Genomic DNA, 27,688 nt, shown 5'->3' with positions numbered 1-27,688 from the left:
CTAATCGAGTGATTCCATGCAGTGCAAAAAGTGCCACATGTCAATTTCCCACGGCGTTTTCCACGATCCTCATCACCATACAAGATTATCGTATGAATTATTGTTCTGTTCACTACGAGTAGTTTTGAGCATTCAGGTAATTTAGATGATTCTTTTTATTAGATGAATCAAGATAGAATAACTCTTACAAAAGGTCGAATTATACTAGACCAAGCATCCTCATTGTCTCCAAGTCCTCTTGAACAGTCGCAGCCACTTATACACCTTTTACGCATCTAAAAGACGGGAAACAATGGCCGACCCAACAGCTTTCTACGAACCTGAAGAAGATGAGCTTCTATCATCTTTAGCAGTACCTGTTCAATCTTATAACCCAGATTCAGAAGCGGATGAATATAGAAGATTACAAGAGTTGGAGCAACATGCATATGCTCAACAACAAATGATGGTTGCTGAACAAGAACAAGAACAGCTAGCTGCTTTGGAGCAAGTCCCAGAGGACGTAAAGAGGGTGAGTGATATGTCTGGAATAGTATAGAGGTGCAGGCTCGCAGGAGTAATAGAGGGAGTTGGGAGGCTGCTGTAGAAGAGAGGGGAGGGGGGGAGCACCTGAGGGGATAAAGCCGAATTTAAAATCATGAGGAGGGGAAGGAAAGCTGAATAACGGCGTATATTGATGATCTCTCGTGTTACAGTTCCTCGTTTTATTCCACCAAGCTATCCTCGAGAATGACCTTCCAACCATCACCAACATGTACGAAAGTGGATGGAACAAGCTTTCTCAAGCTCATTACGCTCAAAATGAATGGCCTGAAGCAGAATTGATTTCTCCTTTAGTACAGAATGGTGAGCTATCTCAACATAGTTTCTTATAAGGAAATATAGCTGACATTACAATCAACGATGTAGATCAAGTATTCTTAACCCTGTACAGAGAGGTGAGTTACCTTGAATTCTTGATATATATGCATAGTTGACAGTTTTGTTATAGCTTTACTTTAGACATGTCTACGCCAAACTTCAACCTACCATTGATGATCGATTTCAATCTTATGAGAACATCTGCGAGCTTTTCAATTACCTTTTGAGTGAGTCTTTACTCCCGTATACCCTCCATTATTAGTCCAATTAATCATTCATGCTTGCTAATGTCTTTGCTCCTCCTTGAACAGACTCTGAAGGACCCGTACCACTTGATCTGCCCATTCAGTGGTTATGGGATATGCTCGATGAATTCGTTTATCAATTTTCATCATTCGCATCATGGCGTGCCAACCCCAAAAACAAGAATGAAGAAGAATTAGAAGCTTTAGCAGAAGCGCAACACATCTGGTCATGTTATTCAGTCTTAAACGTCCTTTATTCCCTCGTTCAAAAATCCCAAATCAACGAACAACTTAAGGCTGAAAAGGAAGGTAAATCACCTGAAGAAGTAGCTGAAATCGCTGGCGAATATGGAAGTAAACCACTTTATAGAAATTTGGGTTATTTCTCTTTGATCTGTTTGTTGAGAGTTCACGTCTTATTGGGAGATCCCACTTGTGAGTCCACATTCCATCGGTATTCATATTGCATGTGACTAGCCTCGCAATGTAGTTAGGAGAGTATAAAGTGGAGTCATGCTGATATGCTTTGTCCGATCACAGTGGCTCTCCAAACCATGGAACACGTCGATCTCTCAGGTGGTGCTTTCTTGACCCGTATCACAGCTTGTCACGTTACGACCTATTACCACGTCGGATGTGCTTACATGTCATTGGGAAGATGGCCAGATGCCATCAAGACCTTTATCTCAGTATTGATCTTCTTCATCAGGATGAAGCAGTACCATACTAGATCGTATCAATATGGATCGGTGAGCTATCCTCTTAGATTCGGTGACGATCATTTAGCTGACTCTTTCATCGATATTTATAGATCGCCAAACAGTGTGAGCGAATGTACGCACTTCTCGCCATCTGCACCACACTTTCGCCCGGACCTTCAGATGAGAGTATCATGAGTATCGTAAAGGAGCATTACGCCGATCAATTGGCTATATTACAACGAGGAGGGTGAGTAATGAATTTCATATAGCCAGAGAAACGTTCTGACTCTGCTTTACTGCATATAGTGATGAAGCTCTCGAAACCTTCAAAGACCTCTACCTCTCTGCTTCACCCAAATACCTCAATGTCAACCCTCCACCCTACGAAGATCCCTCAGCGCTCGAATCATACCTTGCCAACCCACCTATAGATGCCACCCAACGATTCCTCGAATTATTCCTTTCTGATGTTGTCGCAGTAAGAGGAGTAAGCAATGTAAGAAACCTGTTGAAACTGTATACCTCCATCGACGCTGCCAAATTAGTCGCTTTCTCAGAAGGTGAACAAGAGGAAGAAGTATTGCAGCAATTGATGGTACTCAAAGCTGCAAGCAGAACATACGCTAAAGGTCAAGGAGAAGCTACCCTCTTGGACGGTGAGAGGATAGTCACTAATAACTTGGACTTTACGATCGATGGAGTGAGTAATCTACATTTTAGCCGCATACGGCAAAGTAAATGTGTATACTGATACATCGCGAACTCCAGTCAATGGTACATGTCGAGGAGACTACATCTCACAGACGATTTGCAGGATTCTTCATCCGGTAAGTGGGACTTGCTTTCAACTCCCAACAGCATCATGCTGATTGTCTTCCCACTTGTTTTCTAGAAACGCCGAACATGCTCAAAGAGTATACAACACTATCCGATCATCACCTTTACCAATCCAACGTAAACCTGCGTCAGCTGGTCAAACGGCCGCTGGTCAACAACAAGAAAAGAATGAATCTAAGAAAGTGGGCGGAGCTTGGAAACCTCAACGAGCAAGAGTAGCTGCCCAATAGGTTGTGCAGTCGGGTGAATGCCGGTGTTGGTGTTGATGTAGGTTATGATAGATTTCATGCATTATTTACTGCATTTTGCTTTGCACACGAGCATAATCAAGTTATGAAATTCTTGATACCAATGGAGTGAAAAGGATATGAGCGCAATTATGCATTTTAGTGTATGGTAGGGTCTATGCTATGCGAATTGTTGATCTGATTATTTCAGAAGGAGGTATTGGGATTTCAGTACTACACAGTGATCGACAAATAGTGAATCTGATAAGATGATATAATCCCAATGATTCAGCCTTTTCTGTATTTGCTCTGATATGGCAGAGCAGCAAAAGTATGACTCACGATGCGAATCCCCTTCTTTCCACTCGATTATGCTTCTTCGCTGTAGAAGCGTTTGTTTGGGTTCTTTGACCTCTGACGGGATATCCTGCTGCGTGTCTGGGGTGGGTCCAAGGGGATCAGCGGCCGGATTCTCGAGCGATCATCATGGCGAGACAACAGCATCCTCGTTTAACCATCTGTCCTTGTGAGCCACAGATAATTCCCCTTCCTCCCACGACTCCTTGCTCAAGTCGAAGCTTTATATGGGAAGGCTATGTTTTCGTTTGTTTGACGACTTGTGAATCTGCGCCTCAAAAGCTAACCCAAACCCAAACCTGAAACCAAACCCAAACCACAACCAGAAACGGACTCACCTTTTCCCACGATAAGTACCAACGGTTCTTAGATGAGCGATATCACCTTGCATGCTTCTTCTAGCTTCAGTCTCAATTTTCAATTCATCTAGTGGATCTTCTTTCACTTGTTCTTTTCCCTTCCCCTTGACATTCGCATTCGCTTTACTACCGTTGCCGTTACCTTTACCAATGCGATTTATGTTATTGAGGTTACCGAAAATCGATTTGTTCCCCGGGGAAAGGAGGGATTTGCCTCCTGGAGGAGACAGAGATATAGGTGAATCACTGGGTTTTGAAGTCGTAGAGGGAGAAGATAGATATGCTGATAATGAAGTTAATTGAGGTTCAGTTAAATCAGATACCAAAGCTTCGGAATGTATAGATAATCTAGCTAATAACCTCGATGATAATTGATGTGATAATCCGTAAAACGTCAATAGAGCGATCTGTAAGCGAAAAAAAAGAAAACCAAAACGAAAAAGGGTGTTTGAATGAAGTCAGCCTCGGTGTCAATGTGAGTAACTAAATCTGGATACTATCTTAGAATGAACGAACGAAAGAAAGAAAGAAAGATAAATACTCACTTTCAAGGGTTTGTGATCGGGAAGATTATGTCCTAGTAAATGCATTTTGATGATTTGCTTTTGCCAAGTATAGAAGATGAATAGATAATGATTGAGTGAAGACACGACGTGGGTGGAGTTAACGTGTGATCAGTATTTGAGATAGGAGTACGTGAATCATATACAAAGACAACTTGACTTTCTCTTTTGACTTTTTCAGTTATCGATGGATGTTATATACCATGAGGGGAAAAAGAGTGCCACATTGATCGGAAATTACCGGAATTAGAGATCATCTTCACCATAGCGTATAACTGACTTTGACATTTGACATTTTAGACATTTCAAGAGATACAGATACGATTACTTGCTTCCAACGACTTATCACTTCCAACAACTAGAATATATATATATATACCTGACAGACTCCTGGATACAAGATGCCCATACCTGCCAACTCTCCATTACCTAATGCTTTTCGTCTGGTCCGACAAATCCTTTCCACTTCAACCGCGTCTGAAGGTCTTACAACCAAAGAATTAGTCAGAGAAGCTTTGACTTTGTGCCAAAGTGAAAACCCCTCTCCCTCTCCCTCTCCCTCTCCATCTCAGGGTGATTCGTCAAGTACCAGTAGTGTAATCTCTCAATCACCTATTGAACCAAGCTTGGCTTCGCTAAAAGGAAAAGGCAAAAATGTCGTTGTAGGTAAAAAAGAAAAAGGTGTAAACGTTTTACCTGATGGACATCCATTCATTTCTACTTCGTAAGTCGTCTGTCTTTACTCAATAAGATTGGGTACATGGAGAAGAATGAAGAGTATGACGTTTCTTGGAATAAAAGTAACACTGATGATCTGTCTTTTCTGGTTATTACCATGTAGTTTCTTGAAATCACGTATATTGGCAGTACTTCAATCACAAGATCTATTACTTAAATCACCACGTAAATCATCTTCCTCTTCCTCTTCTTCTACACCTTCCACTCCATCTGGATCTGGATCATCATCCAGTGGTGGTAGTAGTAGTAGTAATAGTAGTAGTGGGAAACCAACATTCGTTTGGAAAATCTCTTCACCACGTCAATCGAACCTGTCTACATCTCAATGGGATTTCCCAAATCACTGGGATCGATTGATACAAGGTGTATCACCAGGTCAGTTATCTGCCGAATACACTTCCAACAAGATTGCTCGACAGAAAGAAGAAAGAGAAAGAGGTTTGGATAGCGGCAAATTAAGAAGAACAGAAAAAGAAATTTGGGATTGGCAAGGAAGGAAAGATGGTATAACGACTACTTTGGAAAGATTACATTTGAACAAAAGAAGAGCAGAAGCCAGACCCAAAAAAGAGAGGAATAGAATAGAACGATACGAATCGTTATTCGGTGGTGTCAAAGATGAAGCCAGAGAACGGTTAGGTCAAGCTGCGTAGAGTAGGGATCCAGGAGGGACAGGGGTTATGGGGGATAATACAAGTTTGTTGTCTCCTTGAAAGGGTAATCATGGTTTACCAGGAGGATAGCATCATTTCTTTGGCGTCATGGACATACTACAATGCATATTAACAATTTGACATATATTTTTAACCTATCAATCACATGACGTTAAATTATCGTTATCATTAACACTACAAGCCAACCAAACATTTTCATTTCTGTTCATTGATCAAGCACTATTCGCGCCCAACATTGACGATCATCAAAAGACAAATGGGATCACTTGACCCCCAAGAGCTCTTTGAGCTCTTCGAATCGAGCTTCCTTTTTAGTCTTGGTGCTTTCCCTGCTCGATTTCTCGAAAGCCTATATCAGTGAGCAACGTTAGCTGAATATTGGCTGTAGAATACGGATTTCAGGTATACGCTGCGTATTATCAGGCATCGGAGACAACTCACTTTGGCTACAAGAGCATCCTTCCTTTTCTCTATGCATCCAAACATGTTATCAGTGACGCACATGAAGGAACAAGACATTCTCTTTCTTCAAAAGAACGGGTTCTCTGAGCTGATAGATCATACGTCACTCACGAATATCCAAAACAGCAGATTCAACCGTATCTTCAGCTATCAATTGGAATACTCTAACCTTTTTCTTTTGTCCCATCTATTTGAAACCACCTTATATAAGCGAGCTATCCCAAGAACTTTCTCGGAGAGCATCGCTTACCCTATGTACCCTGTCAATAGCTTGAGCTTCGATAGCACTTTGCCACCAAGGATCGCACTGACCTCGATGTCAGCTGACCAGTTCCAGGTGCGACTGCTATTGTGAATCCAACTCACCAAGAAAACGTTCGAGGCCGCAGTCAGATTCAGTCCAACTGCCCCCGATTTCAAGGAAATAAGCATTACTCGTGGATTCGAAGCTGATTTGTCCCCGCCCATCGGTCTTTGGAAGGAAGCAATAACTTGTTGCCGCTACATTGAGATATCGTATCAGCCCAAATCTCATGATGAGGCGATAAGGCAATAGTCGATATGACGATTTCCGGTGATATGTGTACTGTTTGACACTCACTTGGGAAGCGTTCATTCTGCCATCGAATCTAGTCCAGTCAACTCCTTCTTGCCTTAATCTTAAGCCAATTTGATCGAGAAAACTAGTGAATTGACTAAAGACCAACGTCTTTTCATCTCCAGGAAAGACTTTCAAGTACTTGACCAATTCATCGATCTTGGCTGATTTGATAGGCATCAGAGATTTGGTCTGAGAAGATTCCAAAGGATCAACGTATTCTGCGATTGGATCAGGAGGCAATTCGAGAATCGATGGTAAGCCAATGGGATGCCGATCCATGGGACATAGCGGTGCAGAAAGTAGTACTCTTTCGATACATGGATAGCAGACTGATCGATCTGTTAATTTGACATTATTCTTTTGTAGCGATGAGTCTGATAAACTCACAGGCATGTCCGCAATCTGTAATGCATGGTCTTTTCACGAATTCAGATTCATCATAGCACACCCCGCACTCAGTATCTTCCTCGACGAATTGACGAAGTTTTGCGATCAACTCTTCCTTCTTTTTAGGCGTCAGTGAAGAGATTGATATCGCTGGACCTGTGGGAATCTTGGGAAGCGGACGTCGCAGATCATCAAGGAATGATTGGGGTACAAGCTGAGCGGAGAGGCATAGTTGGCGCACTACGGAACCGCGTAACAGTCAGATGAGGTGAATGTAGAGGACCGGATGTCTTCGACTCACTTCGAGTCAGCATGCTCAACACATTCGCAGTACCCTATGAAATTCGTCAGCCATATATGCTGAAGGTCTTATCAGATCCTTCCTCTTCATGGCTTACAGTACCGGTTTCCAGAGCCTCCCTGAATCTTTGCCTGCTTCCCTCCATGATCTCATCATAGATCTTCCTGGTCTCGTCGTCCAGCCTAACACCGACTTGAAAGTATTCGATACTGGGCAATTCGATTAATTTAGCGCCCTTAGCATCTCTCGAGTCTTTCGTTCGTCGAAGCAGCACCTCGCCAATCAGAGCTTGCAGCAATCGACCTGCGACTGGATCTCCCCGCTTGAGAGGTCTGAGAAGAAGTGTCTTGAAATACGCCGCCTGGTCGAGGGGCTTGCATAATTGCAAGCAAGTCAGAAGAGAACCAAGATCGCCTGTTGTCAATCATTAGCTGACTGAACGAGGGATATATCGATATAACGCAATTGCTTACTGGGCGAGTTCACAATGGGCGTTCCTACGATTTTTGTATCGTCAGCTATATGCTTGACAAATCATGCTGTAGCTCACCCGTACAGACCCATCTTCTATCGGCTTGTAAAACGGCGAAGCCCTGAGTCACTATGTCAGAATGTCAGCTACGTGATCCACGCTTGATGAAATCCGGCAGGTGGACTCACTCTTGGCTTTTGGATTTCTCAAAACATGACCTTCATCAGCTACCACTCTTTTCCACTTGACCTTGAAAAGCGGTCCAGCAACATTTTCACTGGTCTTTGGCTTTTTCGCCTTGATGGGACTTCTGTTGACTGTTGGCTCGATGGGCGCTTCAGCAGCTACAGCGTTATAGGTCGTTATGATTACCTATACATCTTCTTTAGCAGTATCATTGATATCGGATTATTCATGTACTTTTACTTACATCGTATTGCTCTAGAGTCTTGGCCGTCACACCTTTTGATGCACCGTGATAGGTATAGTGGGTCAATTGACCATGTGCGACATGGTCACCGATCTGTTTCTCCCAATTACTCAATACGGAGAGTGGGCAAACTGCATAAATGGTCGTAAGCAGAGACAGGGTTCGGATATTGAGGAGCATACCTATCAACGTAGCGTTTCCGAATGCTCCAGAAGCTGTCTCTGATTTCGTCGCCAAGATCAAGGATAGCGTAGTAAGAGTTTTACCTATCGGATGAGATTGTCAGCTATGCAACGAGACTTGATAATTGGCATTTAGCTCACCCAGCCCCATACCGTCCGCGATTATACCGCCCTTTCCCAGAACCGGTTCATCATATTGTGGTGTTTTGGTCGCAATATTCAGGAAATAATCTTTATGGTCTCCTTTCTGCTTGACCCAGAATTGAACTTGTTTATCAGATGGGGAGGCTGGCAGAGTAGGGTTTTCTCGATCGATCATCCACTACGATATAAGTCAGCATCATCTTTTTGAAGATATCATGCACGATGAGAAGTTCGCATTTGTCCAGAGGAATCGAGAATCTTGATGTCGGAAGGAGAAGTAGTAGGAAGGCATCTGTGGACTCACTTTGAGAGCCTGGGATTGATGAGGCAAGATATCAACAACTAATTGACCATTCAGTATTCCAGGTGGGGAAGGATGAAGGGGTAATTTCGAAACGTCAATTTCCGAAGTCAATGTATCCTATTCCATATCCAATTTAAGCTGAAATCACTCTACCATTCAGATTTCTTCATCGATGCATTAAACTCACCATGACGTTGTCAGCTTGTTTTTGATCATCTCCAACTTGTTTCAACCCTTCTAACAATTTCTTCATTGTCGGATCATTACCTTCCGGTAAACCAACACCTGAATTACCATGTCCTTTCATTCCTGATACAGGAATCAATTGAGATGAAGGAGGAGGTTTCTGTACTTTAGTTTCATTCTTTGCCCAAGCTAATTCAGGTTCTAATACTTCTCTCAGAGATGGTCTTGCATAAATTGATAGATCCCTAAAACCATAGTCCAAAAATGAGTTGGTGCATCTCGGTAGAAAGTGGAGGAGAGAAACATAGCTCACATTCCCATTTTATAATGTTTCGCTCCATCTAAATTCTGTCCTACCATCCTACCTTCGACTGATATCAAAGAGTGATCCATCAATTCCGCAAGTCTACCAGCTACAGCTCTTGGTATATGTCCAACTTGACTTCCTGAAGCATTGGTTACCTGATGTTCGGTGGTCAGAGCCCGTCAGCTTTGTTGGGAGTAAGCGGTACGGACTATGAAGCTCACCTGTACTGCATTCGGATCGAACTTGTTACTTGGTTCTCTACGAAGCATGACGTATTCACCTCTTCCAACTAATCCTCGGTAATATTGGACCCCTACTACGTCAGTTCGGAAAGTCACGAAGTGCTATAGCACATGGGAGATCAGTGAGATGTCAATGGTGAGCTGAGCACTATTTGTTTGCCGCCACTGATGAGCTCACCTCATCTAACTCTTGAGGAGGTGGGTTATCATCATCATACTCCTGCTTCATATCCCTAGTCTGTTCTCGAGGTCGCTTGGGAGGTGCGGATCTAGCCGGTTGACTGGACGGTCCAGCTCTGGAAGTTTGGCTGGTTGATCCCTGAGACATGAGTCCTTCCATGGTATATCTGTCGAAATCTGCCTTTGAGTGGAGGATGCAAGAAGTTCACATGAGTTTCTCAGTAGTAACTGTGTCTTGACATGCAGTACTCGAATGTTGATTTTTTCCATCAATTATTATTTTGTTGATGAGATAGTGAAGTGTGGGGCACCAAAACACCCCAGATTTTGAAAACACCTTATTTGTGAACACCATTTAAAGAGAAGCCGCCTCGACGTCCTACGAGTATTCCTCTTTGCCGCTGGATGGTTTGACTGTTTGACTTCTCTTGCTTCAGCATGTGCAATTTCGACAACTATCTATACCTTTTAGTAAAGAACTACAAGAGATTGCTTCTTAAGTAGAAATCAAAAGCCACATCACCAATACTCACAGAGCAGCCTTCTACATTTCCTTGGTATTTTAGCAAAACCCCACAAAAGGGTATTCAGTGCGAAATAGAGCAAAACCAGTCGAAAATTATTAGAAAATGCCTCGTTCACCTTCACCTGGGCGAGATCGCTCTCGATCACGATCACCCCCGCGACACTCACACTCCAAGAAAGCCAAGGAATTGTCATTTTACAAGAAACCATCACATTCCGTAGGCTCATTCTCCTCTCGACGAGATCCACTGGATGAGGAGCCTACTGCTAGAGAAAGAGCTGAGAGGAGAGAAAGGGGTGAAGTCCCCGGAAGGTTCGGTGGAACTCGAGAACAAGGAGTTAGGAACACTATGGGTAATCTTGGAGGAGGTGGAGACGCATCCACTAGTTTAGGTAGCTTGGGAAGGAAAGAAGATCCTCTCGATAGAATGGGAGTCAAGGGTGCCGATAGGTTAAGGGACAGGGATAGGGATTATAGGAGAGATGACCATAGAAATAGGGATACAGATAGGGGTTACAGAAGAGATGATAAAGACAGAGACAGAGACAGAGACAGAGGCGATTATAGACGAGATAGAGATAGAGACGAAAGGGGAGACAGACGCGATAGAGATAGAGATAGAGGGGGAGAAAGAGATGGCCGAAGGGAAGAGAAGAGAAGGGAACCTCCTTCTGGACCTTCAGGCGCTTCAGGCGGACCACCACAAAGACCGCCTGCCGCCGCACCAACGTCAGCACCTTCACTGTGAGTAATAATCATCACTTCTTCAACCTTCCATCAATTCATGATTTGTTGCTGATATGTTCCCATTCAATCCTTAGAGCATCAATGCGATTCATAGAAGTGATAGCGAACGATCGAATGGGACGTAAAGGTGAATCTTTCACTGCTCCACACAATTTCGTGAAAATGACAAAGACGTAGAATTCAAGCTGATGTAACGTGCATAGTTCGAGTGAAATGTTTAGCAACGGATACAGTAGGAGATTTGAAGAAACTGATAGCTGCTCAAACTGGTACTACGGCACAAAAGATTCAACTGAAAAAATGGTATACGAATTTCAAAGATCACGTCTCATTGCAGGATTATGAGATAAACGATGGTATGGTAAGTGCTTTCTCTCATATACAGGCGAAAATATTAATTGAGGCTGATGACAACTCCCTTGACAGAGTTTGGAAATGTACTAAGACAAGGATACAGAGTGGGGAGCGCGATATGAAGATAGAATGGACCAACGACCTACTATCCCACAAAATTTGGCATATGAGTGTAATTGTAGCTACATGCATTAACCATAATCCTATCTATTTAAACCCTCATTTACATATTTCAGAGCTTTCCCTTTCCTTCCTGCTCACCAGGTTGTCCGAATAGCTCGTCGTACACCGGTCCGACCAGGTCTACGAGATCACCAGTTACCATACTTCTACCTTTCTTTTCGAAACCTCTCTTGGACACCAGTCTGTTGAATGTTGATGCACCATATGCCGCTAGTAGAGGGATATTCGTTGCTATTCCTTTATCTTTGGGTGGCGGATGACCGACGTGTCTGAACAGATTGAAGCCACTGTTAGTGCGGAATTTCTTACACGTGTGGTATCGACTGGTTTCATGAGGTAGCCACTAGGTTTGGTGAATTGTGGAACTGAAGTCAATTGTACTCACTCATAAGTTCCGTTAACCCACTCAGTTCCCCAAGCCATTAAAACACCCGTACTTCCACTCAAGATATCACCTTGACCACCTACTCTCTTCAATCCACCTTCAGAATCGTTTTCCAAGATATCACCTTGTCCACCTTGTTTCTCATCTGAACCTTCAACTCTGAGAGAATGTGGAATTTCAAGACCGTTTGAGATGATGTCGGTTGATCCTTTTTGGATGATGGTTACGTTTCCTAACGCGGAGGCTAATTTGGGGCAAAGTGTTTCGGGAGATGAGGAAGGGTCGATTTGCTATTGACTGGTCAGCTGATATTCAATAGATTACTGGGGGTGAGTGAAGTAAATCATACGGTGCAAGGAGTGAAATTGGTCAACAGAAGAAGGACCCACCATTTTATCACAGAGCCGTTTGAATTCCATTACGTTAGGAGTCAAGATGATTCGAGGGACTCCTGGCCAGTCTTTCACTACTTGTGGTTCGTTCTGGGAAGAAACGTGAGATTAGCCCATGAACGACACAAGACCTCTCTCCCTAATATCGTGGTTTCCCCGCCGTTCCCAACTTGACGAAGAAACCTTGCCTTGATCTGCCGATCTCCCTTGCTAAACACCTAATTGGCAAACAAATTGACGCTGAACAGAACACTCACTTGAACAAGCCATAATCCATCTGCATCAACTACAACACCCATCTGTTCATTCTCTTTTGCGATTTCAAAAGCTACTTTAGCGCAGTTTTGCATATGTTCTGAACGTCCAAGGCCTGGTCCAACGACGAGTACATGCTAAAATCATGGATCCAAGCGAATCAATCAATACGTCTCCCCTCGAAGACTTGCAACGACTGCGAGAGATCAAGGACAACTTATTGTCAACTTACCAAACGAGCCATGATACCTTTTAATTCCTCTCTAATTTGATCCATCGATTTCGACGGGTCCAAAACACCATGAACGATTAAATCGGGTGAGCTAGATGACAACGCGCATCAGTCAGCTAACTTTGAGTCAAGTAAAGCAGGAGAAGATGAGCATACTATGTTTTGATAACAGCTCCAGCGCCAGGTTCGCATATAACATGAGCTAGATCAGCTCCAAATCGCATCGCTCCCATAGAGGAGAAATAAGGTGCTCCAGAATAACTAAAGAAATTCATTTCAATCAAACCAATTTCCCTTGAATGCTAAATGTCAGGGGAGAACTTACTCTCCAGATCCACCAAGTACACCGATCCTGCCTATAGATTAATACCAAATCCTAAGAAGTCAGGACAATCTGGGCTCAAAAGATAACGCTGAAAAACAACACTCAACGTACCAGCTTGACCTTTATGTAATTTTGGTGAAAGAGGTGGAATCATACTTCTGACCAAAGATAGCAAATGAGCATGTTGTTTTGATACCATTTTTATAGACTCCTAAGTTGTCACTGTGGTGTGTAATCAAAGTGCGGTGAATAGTAAGCTTTGATCGGAATAAGAGACTAAAATTCAAGGAAGATATACGAGCAATCAAACTGTTCGTGTCCAAAATAGATGATTTACGTGAAATAATAAAAGCCGTATGATTTTAGTGAACATGCTCCATTTTTCAATTCTCAACGATAAACCCCTCCTATGACGACGTTCGAGTGTTCGAGTGCGGGGCTCCAACACGGTCTTGCGGTAGAGGAAACAAATTGTATTGTCAAAACCGTTTCTAATCAAAAGCTAAAGGGGGGAAATCTTGTTTATAGTCCTTTTTTCTAATGGCTCAATACAAAAACCATGAACGTTTTACATTAAGCTTCATATCTCTCTAATAATAAAAATAACATGCGTGCCTGAGATCAGATGTTGTATACGAGTATGTTTTCTATGCCGGGTCGCCAGCGCGGCTCACATGGTATCGCAAAAAGGAAAGTGATATCACATCCCACGCCATGAAACGATGATTCGAAAGATGAACTTGGATATTTACATGATCACATCAATACTTCATCTGCTTCGTTAATTAGCCCTCAACCCTCAGCAGCACATATACCGAGTCGAGCTCAGTGCCAAGGGCTCTATAACCCCAAGGTTGATGAGCTGTTCATCATGTTCGCTGTTCGACGTATCAAGACCTCACGTAACTTATATCGCTTATCGAATCAAGTGAACAACCCCCATCCACCTTCAACATTCCTTACAACCAATATAATCCCACTCACATCACTTTCACCGTTCTCAACGTCATCATCCGTGGCTTCGTCCTCACGCAGACCTTATATCTCAGATCTGACCCACGATAGATTTGACATCAAAGGCAAAGGTCGAGCTGTCGAATATGACATTCCTCAAACAGGCTTCTTATTAAATGTTGGTCAGAATGGCCGTTCCTTTTCCCGTACTTCTGTTCAAAGGGTTGCATGGGAGCACCGAAGACTGTTTCATGCGACGTCAAGGAGAAATGCTATACCACTCATACCCGCTTCAATAGCCATTCTCAAAGTGGGTGATAATATATTCCAGTTGATTTCGAAAAAGAAAGATTACAAGCTGATTTTTTGATTTGGTTTGAACAGGGAACATCCATCCTAACGGCCGCAACGGCATTATCTAGAATATTAATATCATTCTTCCCACTCGGTACACTGGCAGCATTCAAGATGGCCAGAGCTGGAAAATGGTTTGAAACGGATGTTGTCGAACCTGTAGTCAGTGAAAATGCTAAAGAGTTTTGGAAAACGTGGTGTGAAGGAGAAACAGGTAAATGGTTAACGAACAAAGAGGCGAACGAATTTTTGGGATTAGATTATAATGATCAAGGTGGATTGAGATCATCCGATGGTAGAATTGCTTATCCAATTCCATTCCCACATTCAAAATTTCGATCAAGAAGAGGAGGTGGTGATAAAACACCTTGGTCACCTAAAACATTAGAAGAAATGGATCATAGTAAAAGGCATACTCTAAGATGGATACAAAAAGCTCATTTTTGGATGCCTGATTTACCTGAAGCTTCTAAAACAACTAGATCTTGGTTGGAATTATCATCAACAGAAAAACAGCAAGTTGAAGAATTGAGAAAATATTGGATAGGTATAAAAGCGTTTAAAGATTGGTATAGAAGAGGTAGAGCTATAATAGGTACCATCTTTTGGTTACCTTTCTTACTATTAGCGGTCGTTTATATAGCTGCATTAGAAAGAGTTCCATTAACCGGTAGATGGAGATTAATTCTATTAACACCAGAAGAAGAAGATACAGTCTCAAATAGTTTGGCAGGTCCAAATTGGTATAAATCAGTTATAAACTTATTGACTACACCGGAAAAACCTGCTCCTCCAATAGTCCCTCCAAATGATTGGAGATATCAATGGGTGCAGTCAACTTTATCAAGATTGGAAAATGCTATTTTAGCAGATTGTAATCAATTACCTGAAGATCAGAAACCCACTCCAGCCTATCCACCAGCCACGACAATCCCACCCCCTCCTTATCACCCTATCAAACCTAGGCCGAGAGTCTCATCAATGTTACATTCAGTCTTGCCCGGTGGTGAACCAAATTCAGGTCAAGAACATTTAGAAGTTGGACCGCCATACAACTTGATGTTGATGGATAAGGATGAAGAAAATGCCTTTTCTTACGGCTTTGGAGGTAAAAGAGCAGGCGGTATTGTCGTTTTCACAGGTTTATTAGATATGGTATTACGTGATACCACAAATGTTGTAGATCTCGACGAAATACCTAAAGAGCCAGTGAAATCGAAAAGCTTCTTTTCTTCGTTATTCTCGTCATCTACTCCTACATCAAATCGACAACCTCATTCTCAACCGACCGAAGAACAGACGTTACGATTGGCTTGTGTATTAGCTCATGAGATGGGTCATTTACTGTTAAGTCATCATCTTGAAGCGCTATCGCAGCAGCAAGTCCTCTGGCCGAGTATTTTGGGATTTACAATGGATTTAGTTCGAGCGTTCATTTGGCCTATAACGTGAGTTTCTCTATCCTTTGCATAGTAAAATCAAGTCGTCGTCGTAGTCCTCGCTGACAGTTTTCACGTTGTAGCTGGTTCCTAGGTCCGACGTTGAATGACGCTTTGGCCAATATGGGTAGAACCAGTACAGATGAATTAGTTGAAAGATTCGGTGAACTTGGTTTCCAATATGTTCACGAATACGAGGCTGATCTAGCTGGATTGAGGTGGGTTAATCATCGTCTATCATTGATCACTTGGAAAGGAGGCAGTTGTGATGCTGATCAAAGCTGCGTGGTAATCAGGATCCTAGCTCTGGCAGGATATGAACCTCAAAAGACCCTAACATATTTCTCTACTTCAGTGGCAGATTTACACGAGATACAACCGGTCAAGAAGTTGACAGAAGATAACACGTGGACAGGATCCATGTTCAAATTATGGACTAGAGCGACTCATCCTTCACCTGAACAAAGAAAGGAAGCTATCAAAGATGAATTAGATAGATGGAAGAGAGAACGCGAAAAGGAAGAGCAATCGGAGCTTGCCAATAAGTAAGAGTAACATCAGGGATCAGGCATCAGACAGTCAGAAACAAATGCAGGAGAGGGATAAGATAGAAGAAACAGGAATAGGAATAGGATTTTTTGGGTCTTTTGGGGTCTTTCGCTTACCTGTTATTTCGCTTTTTCTCCGTATCTTGGTAAAGCAGATTTCGATTCGATAGTTGAGAAAATCTTGATACGATGATCAATAGATGGTATTTTGTATATACATTTCGTTGTATGGGAATTCATAGTGTCACTTATATAAAAGTGGAGTTTTCATGTAAAAACTCTCAACTCATCAATTCAGTTGACCTTCCATTGAGCAACGCGATGGCACAAACACGTTATATAGTATTTTAGCACAGCCACTATGATAGCAACAAGGAGAATCAGACAAGAGTGGTGCATGCTGAATCGGCCAAGAACAAAGGAGACCAAGCTTGTTTTAACGTTCCTTGTACCCGTAAAGGGGTGTCATACCATTAATTATTCATCAGATTTGTTATCATATTGTACAGGTTCAAGCGAAAACACTGTCCAGAAAACGTCCGTTCAGTACCCATCATCCATCGTCATCATCTTTTCAACTCCATTTCTCTTTTTGTGTTCGTCTCATCCTTTTTCAAAGCGGATCCATCCTACTTTGGCTTTCATTTCATCCCTTACCCAACCCAGAATCTGGCCAAAGCTCCTGCGATATCTTTAACGCTTTTCTCAGATTTCAGCTTATTCTTACCCATCTTCTCCTTCTCTTTCTTATCTTTGTTATTTACTTCTTCCTCTATCGACTGTTTGAATCCTTTTCTACTTTGTTGTGCTTGTTTGTGTTGTTGTTTTGGTGGTTTGTTCTCACCACTTGATTCCGTACTCAATTTAGTCGAGCTTCCAGTGTCTGTACCTTCCGATCCAGCGTTCCCATTCTTGATATAATTATTATAGTTGTTATTGCTCAAGGATTTTGACAAGTTCGTTGTCGAGCTTCCTGAAGCTCTAATCTGACGTAAATTAGAAGTGGAACCCTGTAAACCATTTAGACTAGTATACGATCTTGATCCATCCTTATTTGAACTGTCAATAGCGTTACCTTCCCAAGAGATGGATCTTGAACTTCCCGAAGGAGTGATACCACTTCTCAAAGCTGAAGGAGGTAATTGACCTGTACTTCTAGTTCTGACACCTTCTGATCCAGATGAATTCGAATTACCAGTCACGTTAGGTCTCATTATTGAGGAAGAATTTTCCCTTCTTCTCACATCTTGTCGGCGCTGATCAGGTGGCGGTGATTGAGCATAACTTGATTCATCCCAGAAAACAGTTTGTGATCTAGCGATTGGTTTTCTTTCGACTTTGATAGTGTTAGGTGCAGACCCGTATCCATCTCCATTCTGATAATCTGTGCGGTGACGCTGACTATCAGGAGTTCTAGATCGATTGATGACACTCGATGATGATAATGGATCGCCCATCGATGCAGGTCTAGGTCGAGTTTGTTCAGTTATCCTCCTAGAATGAGAACTGGCAGGTGACGATGGATATGAAGGTGGACGGAAATCTAGCTGTCTTCCACTGCCACTTGAATCTCTTCTACTTCTTCCCGCTGCTGGCATGACAGGTGGCATAGGTAATGGTGAATAAGGTAGGAATTGCATGCTTTCAGAAGTTGGGAACGGTGAGTACGAAGGATAACTCATTCCACCATTGAAAGGCTGTTGGAATAACATTTCGGGCAAACGAGTTTCACCCATCATCAATTTTTGGAACGCCAACAACGTGTAGTAAGCTTCATTACCTGCATTTCCCAGAGGTGCAAAAGGCGTAACGGGTATTTGAAGAGTCTGGAGTAGTGCCGCCAGGGAATTTAACGGTTGATGTCGATCTGGGATACCGGGTAGATCTTGATCCTGAGCTCGCTTCAATAGGTTTAGTTCCAAAGCAAGAACGTCCAAGTGAAGTATGTTGGAAGGTAGAGTAGAGGAAGCTGGCAAGGGGAGTGGCTGAGGATCTCCCAATGTGAGTAGCACAAGCGTATTGGCATTACTGTCGCCTTCCTGGGATGCGAGAGCGCCCACGTTTGCACTATAAAATGTTTGTCAGCTATTTGTCGGGGGCACATGAAAGAAAGAGCCAGCTCACTCCAGAATCTTTTCAACGTCCTTCTCGGCGATAAATCTACTAGTCCCAAAGGCGTACGCTCGAGGGTGATTCGGTGGGCTTATGTTTGCTCGCTGCTAGCAGTCAGTAAGGTTCTGCTACGGGTCTCGAGGGTTTGACTCACCTTATCTACCCATTCTTCTACTATGTAATGAGACTTTCTATAATTCTCATCGGGTACAGGTGGCCAAACGTTCTATGAAATCGAGGCCATCAGAATGGGCTTATTCTTTTACTAAGATGAATTTGGGACTTACCACAGCTCTAAGGTTGGCACATCTCAAAGTAGCTACGCCGACTTCTAATACTAACCCTTTACCATTTTGACTATTCTTAGAGCCTTGAGTTCTTCCTATACCAGGTATCAGACCGTACGGAGAACCTCCTTTCTCCCACCAAGTGGATTTGACACAAGCGAACGTATATCCGACACCATTATCTCTTACCCCAACACCGCCAGTATCTCTCTCTCCGCTACTCCCTCCAGCATAGAATAATTGTTCTGCCACTCCAACTTCTCCATTACGTACTCGAGCTCGAAGGTATGATAACTCAGCTGAAGGTAAAGTTTGTGCGAGTTTACGATATGACGTGAGATCTCGAATAGTGATTAATTTTCGGAGGGATAGGTTTCGAGTTGGTACTGGATCGAGAGGGAGAGTTGTAGGTGGATCTTTTGGTAATGATTCGCCAAATCTACAGCAAGAAATGAGAGTCAGCCAAACATATCATACGTCTTGGGTGAGTGGAAAGGAAGGAGGAAAGAGGGATAATGCTCACCGAGTTCTAATCATCTTTGCGAAAAGAGCAATCTGTTCTCTTCTGACTGCTATGTGTGGTTTACCGGTACCGCTATCCACCACAACTTCATCTCACGGCGTCAGGGCTTGATGTCTTATTTAGGGAGAGTTTGGGAGAGTTTGGAATGTTGACATACCCATTACTTCCCATCCAAATCCTAAGAAGTCATTGAAAGTAGTGAAATATCCTCCCCAGGATTTATCCCACCAATCTGTATTTGAAGATTCGAACAGTCCTCTGCGATTTGACACGAATTTGTCAGCTGAGACGATCGATGCTCTCTGTAATAGTCAGCTGACTCACAGATAAGCAGCATAAATTGAATGTAGGTCGACATCAAAATCGACAGCATTGCCATATTTAGTGGTATCTGTCATGGCTGCTAGTAGGATTATGGATTCTCAACAAGTCTTGACTCTTACTTATTGATACGGAGGGTACAATAGTGTCGTTGAAGAGTAAATGGAAGAAAGAAGTCTGTACACTTGCCAACCATGAAAATGAGGAAGGTGGAAGTCGTTCAATATCGGTGAGTGAAGGACAAAGGATATTATCTTGATTTTCGATTCTTTCCTTGCGATTATAACAATAGAGATGATGGTAATGCGTGAGCTGAGTTTGATGGTACAGTATGATATGATGATACGATGGTATGATGAAAGCAATGCTGTATGCTACTGTCCTTGTAGTTTTGATATATGTATATCCAAATTATTATGCTAATCGTGTTTTGAAGCTGCTGTGAAAGTGTGATTCGATGATAATGATGATTGTGATGATTGATGTGTTCAAAATAATGGCCGAGGGGGACACGTGAGCGTCTCTTCTTATACGATGAAAGGCAGCAGTGGTTTGATGATTATTTTGAATGCTCGTGAAAGGGTCGTAGCGTGTGAATCGAAATCGAGAGATGATGAAGTCGATTGACTGTCGTTCTGTCGCTACGCAAGGAAAATCAAAGGTAAAGGATGAAAGGGGATGACCAAGATCTAGTAAGTTTTGGGGAAATATAAAGGTATACAGAATAGTAACTTTGTTACAAGAATTAGTCTGGTACAGAAATACCGATGGAATGGATATTATAAATTGAGATGATTGTGATTATAAGAAAGAGTGTAAATGTGAATGTGAATCTATAAAACAAGCAGATGAGATGATTGATGATAGGAGGAGAAACACAAAAAGGAGATGAACGATCGATGAACGATCAAGGGTAAATGACCTCGTCCCCTCCGCACTGTTCTTCCTATTCTAACTTATTTCTTCTAATTGGTATTTTGTATTTCGTATCTGGTTCGTTTTGACAATCTTACAGGAATCGTTAGAAAATCAAAATCGGTCGAAATCAGCAAGCAAATGACTACTCAATGGAAAATCGAAGAAGAGTTGAAATGGAGTGAAATGAGATGAGACGATATAAAAAAAAAGTTATTCGCGTGGCTTGGCAACGAAGTAATAATGAGTCATCATCATCTAGTATATATATATATATATACAAACCAGAAGCGAGATGAGATGAGACGACGGGAAGGGGAATTCAACAACTATCTCACAAGCCATCGTAGCTAGTCTCAAAGGGCGATCCAAAGCTATAAAATCACCCATGAGAAAAGGAACATGTAAGCTAACAGAGTTCATCTTTTTCATCGTGTGTTCATCATTTCACTCGTTTCAGGTTAAATTAACCGTCCGAACGCCGAATCTGAAACACAGCCTCAAAAGGAAAAAGCCGGAGTTAGACGGCACACTTTGCCTTCACGCGTCAAAGCTGAAATCTCTTCGTCACAACTACATGTAAAGGCAATCCCGTCCTTCGTTCAAAGCGTACCCTTCTACTAGGCCAGAGGACAGACATCCTTCAACAACATCGACTCGCTTTCACTTCACGTTTTGCATCGGATCCGAACGAGACTCGTGTACATCTTGATACGCTTTGGGTGTAATGGCTCAAAGTCACAGGGAACATGCATTGAATATATGTCAACCCTATTAAAACAGGACACAGAAACCAAATCAGTATATGGTAATTATAGGACACTTTCCTCCACAGACCACGTCCACACTCTTAAGGACACTCCTAAAAAACATTTCAACTCTTGGTAGCCCACCAATAACCCCAAGGGGACAGTACTCCCTGAGCACCTAAAGGTCCAGCTCTTCCAGTTGATCTACCTCTAACTTCGTCCGATAATCCACTCAACAAATTGTCAAAATCATCTTCGTCCGTCACCCCGCTCTCCAGAATCATATATCTTGTGGCATATGCGAATGATATCACATTGAGAATTTCGTGTTGGCCCAGGTCTTCAATCATCTACTCAGTCTGGCGCTTACAGATTCGTGAAGCTGACGGGAGACTTACCACTTTCAGGATCCTCAGGACACGCTGATCTATAATAGTAGTGAGTTGATATTAAATCGGAATGAAATCCAGCTTCAACGATGATTTGGTCCATCATACTGAATAAATCGGTACTAAATCATATGTCAGCTGAATTCTCGATGGAAAAGAAGGCATAGCTCACTCGACGCCCCTATATTGAAAGGCAGTTGTGATGTAGTCCATCATCTACACATTGCAGTCAGTTTCTGTGGAACAGTCGATTCCTCTTTACTTGCTCTTGTTAGATTAGGACTAAGGTCTACCAAGTTGAAGCTAGTATATGCACTATGAAGCTGCAGTTGGGGCTCGTGGATCAACAACATTCCGCCTGAACGAAGGAGGCGATGAGCGTGGGCAATCAAAGCTGGATAAGAGTCGAGCTAAGCCAGTATCAGATTGCTCAACTCGAGTCAACTATACTATAACGAAGGGAAGATTCATCGATTTACCGCGTGAAGCATCTGGCATATATGTATTACATCGAAGGAACCATCAGCGAATACATGTAGTCCGGTACTAGCGTCCACTGTCATGAAAGTACAGTTTCTGCGATTGGTGCTGTTATAGACAAATTTGCGGAATCAGTATTCGCGTGCCTTAATAGTGCAAGACAGAAGGAGTTTAGATCAGTACGCCTACGGGTAGACCTACTCATGCTGCAAAGGTGCCAGATCTATCGATCAGTAGCTTCCGCTTTTAGAAAGGTACTAACCAATTCCAACGCAATCGACATGAGGAAATAACTTCGCCATTGCAATGGTCCTGTGGTTTCGGATCAGCAGAGGCTCGAGAGAAGCCTGACTGAAGCGGAGTGTTACTTACCAAATGCCAGTTCCACAGCCTACATCCAATAATCGCTTGTACCCTCCTCCATCATTGAGGATCATATCTACTGGGCCTCTGAATAGACCCGATAAAGACTTTGAGAACTGTAGTCACAAAAACGGAATGGATCAGCTGGTGGACGATGTTTGAAGCATCATGACTCACAATACATTGTTGACGATCTTGTCGCTGAACGCATCGGGATTTGCCACCCATGGTGAATCAGTCTGACGAGATGATCTCAGAAACGAGGACTTGAACTTACGATGACTTCTTCATGATCTACAGGAAATCGATATACCAAAGAAGATTTTAGACTTTCATCCAGCATTGTAAGCTTTTACGACATCTCTTTCAAAAGAGGAAGAATGAGCGGACCCCTTACTAGGATCTTTCATTTTCTACGAAATATGCACTATGATTACAACCAGTCCCTTCAGCAGAATGACGAGATTCAATATCGTCTGCGTCTTTATTTCGATCATTCCCATCCATGTTGGCGACTGCAGGAGTTGGGGACGAATCGGTCAGTATTGTGAATCATGTATGTATCTACAAAGTAACTGACACTTCTCGTTGTGGGCAGAGGAGATGCGAGAAGGGTGATCGTGAACCATCTCTAGATCAATGTCATGCTTTAGAAAGGACTGTCAAGTAACGTTTGGGTTGATTTAGATTTTCGGAGTTTGTTATTCGACTCACTTGTTTCAAAGGAGGTTGACAGAAGTCTGCGTCTTTTTGAGTAGCCGTTGTAGCCTTCCTGTTGATCGCTGTGGCTATGTATGGTCACAAAAGGAAGAACGGTAAAACAGAGTGAAGAAGTTTGAACGGTGACGCGAATATGAGAAAGCGGCAAGAGCAAGAATGAAAGGAAGAAAGAAGAATGAGAAAATGCCAAAGCTGAACTAAGGGACTACTTTCATACTTTACAAAATAGAATCAAACTCCGATTTCGCAGCTATTGATCTGACAAATAGTTTAGGGGTCCTTTGAGAAGATGCGGATAAGAAAGTAAAAGCTAAAGTCCCTGATTTCGGTTTGTTGACTGACTCTTCTATAAGTGATGCAAGTCAATGACAGATGGGGAGAAAGGGGATTTCCCCCATACAATTAGCCTTGGGATCTCAATCACCAGAGATGATCATCAAGTGCAGTGCAACAAAGCGAGGAGACAAAAGTGAACCGACGTAGCACAGGACACCATCAAAAGGATGTCCTTTTATTCCGAAAACCGAAGCGAAAAAGTACCAAAAGCCGATCAAACGTATACACACACACACACACACACACACACACACACACACACGGTGTCCGTGCCAAACAATGATGGTCCAGGACGTCGTTGAGCAGTGCACGGGGATTTTCCACTTCGTGCTTGACATTTCAAATGTAAAATTTGATTTTTGAGAGCAAAGCGAGTATCTTGCGCCATGATTATTCGGTAACATGGCATAGGTTACATAGGTTATATTACAGTACTTAAGATACAAGGCATATAGATATATACAACTTTTGTTTTACGAAGACTTATCAGTATACTACAACATAATACTGTCCAACACAGAAGGATCCTGACTCGATCTCCCGAATTGGTATGATCTTCACCGTTACACCCCTGGATGATCTCAGCTTTGACACAGTGATCATTCACCAAGACGTTTCTCCAATTCCTTCACCCTATCTTCCAATTCCTTATTCTTGTCTTGTAAAGTCTTGATAGTGATTCTCATACCTTTTTTCATTTGATCGGCGGCACGAAGTAATCTATCTTGACGATGAAGATGATCTGATATTTGATCGAGAGATGACATTGTCGGTGACAGAATAGCGTGTGGTGGCGGTGAATGTAAATTCAAATTAGAAGGTGATGCCATGAATGGGTTTGTCTAAAGTTCATCGTCAATTCCAATCTGACCTATACGTAAAATTGGAAGTTAATGAAATTTCCATGAACACTTACATCATTCAATGCTTTTTTTGGTGTTCTTTCTTGGGATTGTAAATCATCTTCTTCTGTTCTTTGTCTTTTATTATTTGATCCATCTTCTACTACTGCATTCCTTAATCTATCAGTGAAAGATGTCGTACCACCTGGAGTAAGTTGATTTTGACTTGGATTTGGGTTGATTGTACGTTGTGATGATCCTGGTGTTGACGCTATAGCTTCACGTTCAATCTCATCGGTATCTACTTTATTCCAATCGATTTCTTCCATCTCATCTTCGTTATCGTCATCTTCGTCATCTACTACAACTAACTCTCGATGTTTAGTAGGCTGATCAGTCTTGGTTGAGTTAGTTGTAGATGGACCTGATCCAGCTCCGACTCCTGCTACCGATCCTAGGGGTTTACCGTATCTGGCAGAAGGTGATTGGCCGAGAGTCTGATTTGTCCGTTGGACCAAAGTAGAAGCGGAAGCTCTATGTGATGATGAAGAAGGAGTTGATGGTCCAGCACCAGTACTATTTGACGTGTTCGCTAATGGGAACAACTCATCGTGCCACTTGAAGAATTTACATCTTTTAGGATCTTCTCGAGGTAGTGGACAACAATAAAATGCGCTATCGACTATTTTCATGAGCTTTTATTCAAGGATGAGTTCCCAGAATTAGAAGAAGCTCACCGTCCTGCATTCTTTGTAGTGGGTCCAGCACGTAGCTTTGGACATACCATTTGGTGTCCCTATTGATCAACGATACATACATGTATAAGTTATATGAAGGAGAACATAGTTGAAAGTGTGCACACTTACACTGCATTTCACTTCTCCAGATTCATCAACAGGAGTTCCAGGTTGGATCTGTACTCTGGTAGGATTCTGTGTTCTTGTACCTCCCAGTGTCCGTGATCTCGTTGCCATTGTACTTTGTTACTGATGTATACGAGACTGTGTAACAAAGTGAACAAAGATGTTGATTGCAACATTACAGATGATCTACCTCCACCTATACTATTGAACTGTAATTGGAGAGCAAGTGCCACTCTCGGAATTATCCGGAGAATGGGTCCCCTTTCACCATACAGTTCCGACGTTTTGGATTGGCCTATGGAGGAAGATGGGATGGCATGGATGGATTGGGATTGAGGTTTGTTGCTCTCCATCGCAACATGGCAAATTAAAACATCGAATAATACGGTGAAAAGTCAAGTCAAGACGTCGTCGTTCAAGAACATACTCTCCTCTCTCATCTCAACAGTCTCTCTCCGATGTACTCCCTTGCCAAGGTATCAAGAGGCCAATCGGCTCTCAAAAGCGCTTTCTCAAGATCAGTCTCTTCAAAAGCTTCTTCAGCAGGTGGTGTTAGCGTCATCGGATTTGAGAATAAAGGTCCAGCAGCCACTTCAAGTTTAACAGTAGCTATCAAAGCTGGGTCAAGATACGAAACTACTCCTGGTGTCGCTCACGTATTGAAAAACTTTGCTTTCAAGGTATGTTCATTATACAACTCCTGAATTGGATCATCTACGATATAAGAAAAGATTCGTGGGAGGAGGGGGTTTGATCTAGAGGTGGAAAGAAACTAGAAACTCAAAAAAACCTCACGTTCTCTGGTAGTCGGAATAGTGGGAAGAAGGCGAAGCTGATCTTCCAAATTACAATAGGCGACCGCCAACGCTTCTACTTTGAGAACAGCTAGAGAAACAGAATTATACGGTGGTGTTTTGTCTGCTGCTCTCACAAGAGAACACCTTTTCCTCTCTGCTGAATTCCTTCGAGGGGACGAGTGAGTTCTAAATTTTCATCCTGGAGATCTCAGCATCAGAGTACTGATAACGTTCTTGATCCTTCAGGGAACATTTCCTCTCTGTACTCGCTTCAGTCCTTTCATCATCCCAATTCCACGGTTACGAGCTTAAAGAACTTGTTTTACCCGTTGTTCAAAGCGAATCCGTTTTCGCCCAAACATCACCTTCAACACTCGCACTTGATGTAGCACATAACCTTGCATTCAGAAAAGGATTAGGAAATTCGCTTTACGCTTCACCTCATTATCCAGTAACTCTTGATGACGTTAAATCATTTGCTCAAGGAGCATTTTCCAAATCCAATGTAGCCGTTATTGGATCTGGTATATCAACCGAAGCTTTATCCCAAGCTGTTTCTTCCGCTTTTGGTTCAGGTACATCTTCACCTACTTCAGGTTCATTAAAAACTCAAAGTACTTCTTACTTTGGTGGTGAAACCCGAATTCCATTGGATATTCATGCACCAGCAACTTCAGTCCCGACAATGGTTATAGCTTATGGATCAAGTTCAACCGCTTCTCCAGATCTTAAAGTATTGAAACATTTATTAGGTGGTGAATCTTCTCTTAAATGGACTCCAGGTGTTTCACCTCTTTCTCAAGCCGCCGATAAAGTTCCAGGTTCTTCAGCAAAAGCTTTCTTACTTCCTTATTCAGACGCCGCTCTTTTCGGTGTGGTCGTTTCTGCTCCTACTTCAGTTCAACTCGCTGGTCTCGCCAAAGAAGTCGCTTCAATCATCAAATCAGCGGGCAAAGAAGCAAAGGACGAAGAAGTAAAGAGAGCTGTCGCAAAAGCTAAATTCGCAGATGCTACATCTACCGAAACCCTTGAAGGCCTCGTAGCTCAAGCTGGTCCTGCTGTAAGTACACTATTGCTATGTTTTGAGTATCATATCAAATGCTGATATTCAACTACAATAGCTCTTCTCCGGTGGCGAGATCAAGTCCGAGTCATTCTCCGGTGTTTCTGCTTCTTCCATTTCCAAAGTAAGTTATAAATAGTCTATCTCTAATTCAATATCAATGAACTAATTACCTTGTTCCCATAGGCCGCTTCCGAGTTACTCAAGAGTAAACCTACCGTTGTTGCTATTGGAAACGTTTCCGTCTTGCCTTATGCGTGAGTATCTCTTCTAATTGCCGTACTCAATCTCTTATAAGGAAAGACAAACTAACCTCGTTCGGCACTATAGTGATGAGCTCAACCTATAAGCGAGATCAATATTTTTGTAGAAGGATCATGATGCAAAAAAAATACACTTAGTATGCTGTCGGCTGGGCTTGATAGGGATCAACAAGAGATTATACATTACATGTTGCATGATGGGTTTGGGAGT

General features: G+C 42.5%; 11 protein-coding genes across 11 annotated transcripts; 5 read left to right on the top strand and 6 right to left on the bottom strand.

The window, feature by feature from the left end:
• Positions 1–292: 292 nt before the first annotated feature.
• Positions 293–2,874, top strand: IL334_003503 (eukaryotic translation initiation factor 3 subunit L; the record flags this gene model as incomplete). The annotated part of the gene is made up of 10 exons (XM_062935233.1): positions 293–511; positions 696–846; positions 910–938; positions 992–1,088; positions 1,173–1,541; positions 1,647–1,855; positions 1,918–2,054; positions 2,114–2,507; positions 2,576–2,634; positions 2,700–2,874. 10 exons carry the CDS (start codon positions 293–295, stop codon positions 2,872–2,874), a joined length of 1,839 nt encoding a protein of 612 aa, XP_062791284.1.
• A 335-nt stretch (positions 2,875–3,209) lies between these two features.
• Positions 3,210–4,177, bottom strand: IL334_003502 (uncharacterized protein; the record flags this gene model as incomplete). The annotated part of the gene is made up of 3 exons (XM_062935232.1): positions 3,210–3,309; positions 3,567–3,994; positions 4,133–4,177. 3 exons carry the CDS (start codon positions 4,175–4,177, stop codon positions 3,210–3,212), a joined length of 573 nt encoding a protein of 190 aa, XP_062791283.1.
• Positions 4,178–4,551: 374 nt separating this feature from the next.
• Positions 4,552–5,541, top strand: IL334_003501 (uncharacterized protein; the record flags this gene model as incomplete). The annotated part of the gene is made up of 2 exons (XM_062935231.1): positions 4,552–4,874; positions 4,992–5,541. The coding sequence occupies 2 exons, from the start codon at positions 4,552–4,554 to the stop codon at positions 5,539–5,541; spliced, it is 873 nt and encodes a 290-aa protein (XP_062791282.1).
• A 283-nt stretch (positions 5,542–5,824) lies between these two features.
• Positions 5,825–9,920, bottom strand: IL334_003500 (uncharacterized protein; the record flags this gene model as incomplete). The annotated part of the gene is made up of 20 exons (XM_062935230.1): positions 5,825–5,911; positions 6,004–6,032; positions 6,136–6,211; positions 6,275–6,331; positions 6,391–6,525; positions 6,626–6,963; positions 7,013–7,252; positions 7,314–7,347; positions 7,411–7,727; positions 7,787–7,810; positions 7,864–7,914; positions 7,974–8,157; positions 8,216–8,346; positions 8,398–8,481; positions 8,539–8,719; positions 8,846–8,962; positions 9,033–9,276; positions 9,345–9,493; positions 9,560–9,682; positions 9,759–9,920. 20 exons carry the CDS (start codon positions 9,918–9,920, stop codon positions 5,825–5,827), a joined length of 2,763 nt encoding a protein of 920 aa, XP_062791281.1.
• A 469-nt stretch (positions 9,921–10,389) lies between these two features.
• IL334_003499 (ubiquitin-like protein 5) lies at positions 10,390–11,477 on the top strand (the record flags this gene model as incomplete). Its single annotated transcript, XM_062935229.1, has 5 exons — positions 10,390–10,736; positions 10,806–11,030; positions 11,108–11,160; positions 11,237–11,394; positions 11,460–11,477. 5 exons carry the CDS (start codon positions 10,390–10,392, stop codon positions 11,475–11,477), a joined length of 801 nt encoding a protein of 266 aa, XP_062791280.1.
• A 142-nt stretch (positions 11,478–11,619) lies between these two features.
• On the bottom strand, positions 11,620–13,358 carry IL334_003498 (ATP-dependent (S)-NAD(P)H-hydrate dehydratase; the record flags this gene model as incomplete). The annotated part of the gene is made up of 8 exons (XM_062935228.1): positions 11,620–11,839; positions 11,956–12,245; positions 12,345–12,437; positions 12,605–12,739; positions 12,835–12,925; positions 12,991–13,095; positions 13,160–13,190; positions 13,271–13,358. The coding sequence occupies 8 exons, from the start codon at positions 13,356–13,358 to the stop codon at positions 11,620–11,622; spliced, it is 1,053 nt and encodes a 350-aa protein (XP_062791279.1).
• Positions 13,359–14,030: 672 nt separating this feature from the next.
• Positions 14,031–16,455, top strand: IL334_003497 (uncharacterized protein; the record flags this gene model as incomplete). The annotated part of the gene is made up of 4 exons (XM_062935227.1): positions 14,031–14,423; positions 14,498–15,915; positions 15,990–16,124; positions 16,203–16,455. The coding sequence occupies 4 exons, from the start codon at positions 14,031–14,033 to the stop codon at positions 16,453–16,455; spliced, it is 2,199 nt and encodes a 732-aa protein (XP_062791278.1).
• Positions 16,456–17,107: 652 nt separating this feature from the next.
• IL334_003496 (uncharacterized protein) lies at positions 17,108–19,774 on the bottom strand (the record flags this gene model as incomplete). Its single annotated transcript, XM_062935226.1, has 7 exons — positions 17,108–18,521; positions 18,579–18,670; positions 18,721–18,792; positions 18,854–19,292; positions 19,377–19,461; positions 19,534–19,634; positions 19,701–19,774. 7 exons carry the CDS (start codon positions 19,772–19,774, stop codon positions 17,108–17,110), a joined length of 2,277 nt encoding a protein of 758 aa, XP_062791277.1.
• A 1,712-nt stretch (positions 19,775–21,486) lies between these two features.
• Positions 21,487–23,100, bottom strand: IL334_003495 (uncharacterized protein; the record flags this gene model as incomplete). Its single annotated transcript, XM_062935225.1, has 12 exons — positions 21,487–21,701; positions 21,760–21,872; positions 21,923–21,966; positions 22,017–22,160; positions 22,230–22,338; positions 22,432–22,453; positions 22,525–22,542; positions 22,603–22,621; positions 22,674–22,709; positions 22,771–22,794; positions 22,871–22,922; positions 22,991–23,100. The coding sequence occupies 12 exons, from the start codon at positions 23,098–23,100 to the stop codon at positions 21,487–21,489; spliced, it is 906 nt and encodes a 301-aa protein (XP_062791276.1).
• Positions 23,101–24,248: 1,148 nt separating this feature from the next.
• Positions 24,249–25,465, bottom strand: IL334_003494 (uncharacterized protein; the record flags this gene model as incomplete). Its single annotated transcript, XM_062935224.1, has 4 exons — positions 24,249–24,491; positions 24,566–25,166; positions 25,229–25,287; positions 25,358–25,465. The coding sequence occupies 4 exons, from the start codon at positions 25,463–25,465 to the stop codon at positions 24,249–24,251; spliced, it is 1,011 nt and encodes a 336-aa protein (XP_062791275.1).
• A 347-nt stretch (positions 25,466–25,812) lies between these two features.
• Positions 25,813–27,475, top strand: IL334_003493 (uncharacterized protein; the record flags this gene model as incomplete). The annotated part of the gene is made up of 5 exons (XM_062935223.1): positions 25,813–26,034; positions 26,209–26,330; positions 26,398–27,211; positions 27,273–27,338; positions 27,401–27,475. The coding sequence occupies 5 exons, from the start codon at positions 25,813–25,815 to the stop codon at positions 27,473–27,475; spliced, it is 1,299 nt and encodes a 432-aa protein (XP_062791274.1).
• Positions 27,476–27,688: the final 213 nt, after the last annotated feature.

Source organism: Kwoniella shivajii, chromosome 4, assembly GCF_035658355.1.
Source record: "Kwoniella shivajii chromosome 4, complete sequence".
Classification (NCBI taxonomy): Eukaryota; Fungi; Basidiomycota; class Tremellomycetes; order Tremellales; family Cryptococcaceae; genus Kwoniella; species Kwoniella shivajii.
This window is presented reverse-complemented; position numbering and strand designations above follow the sequence as displayed.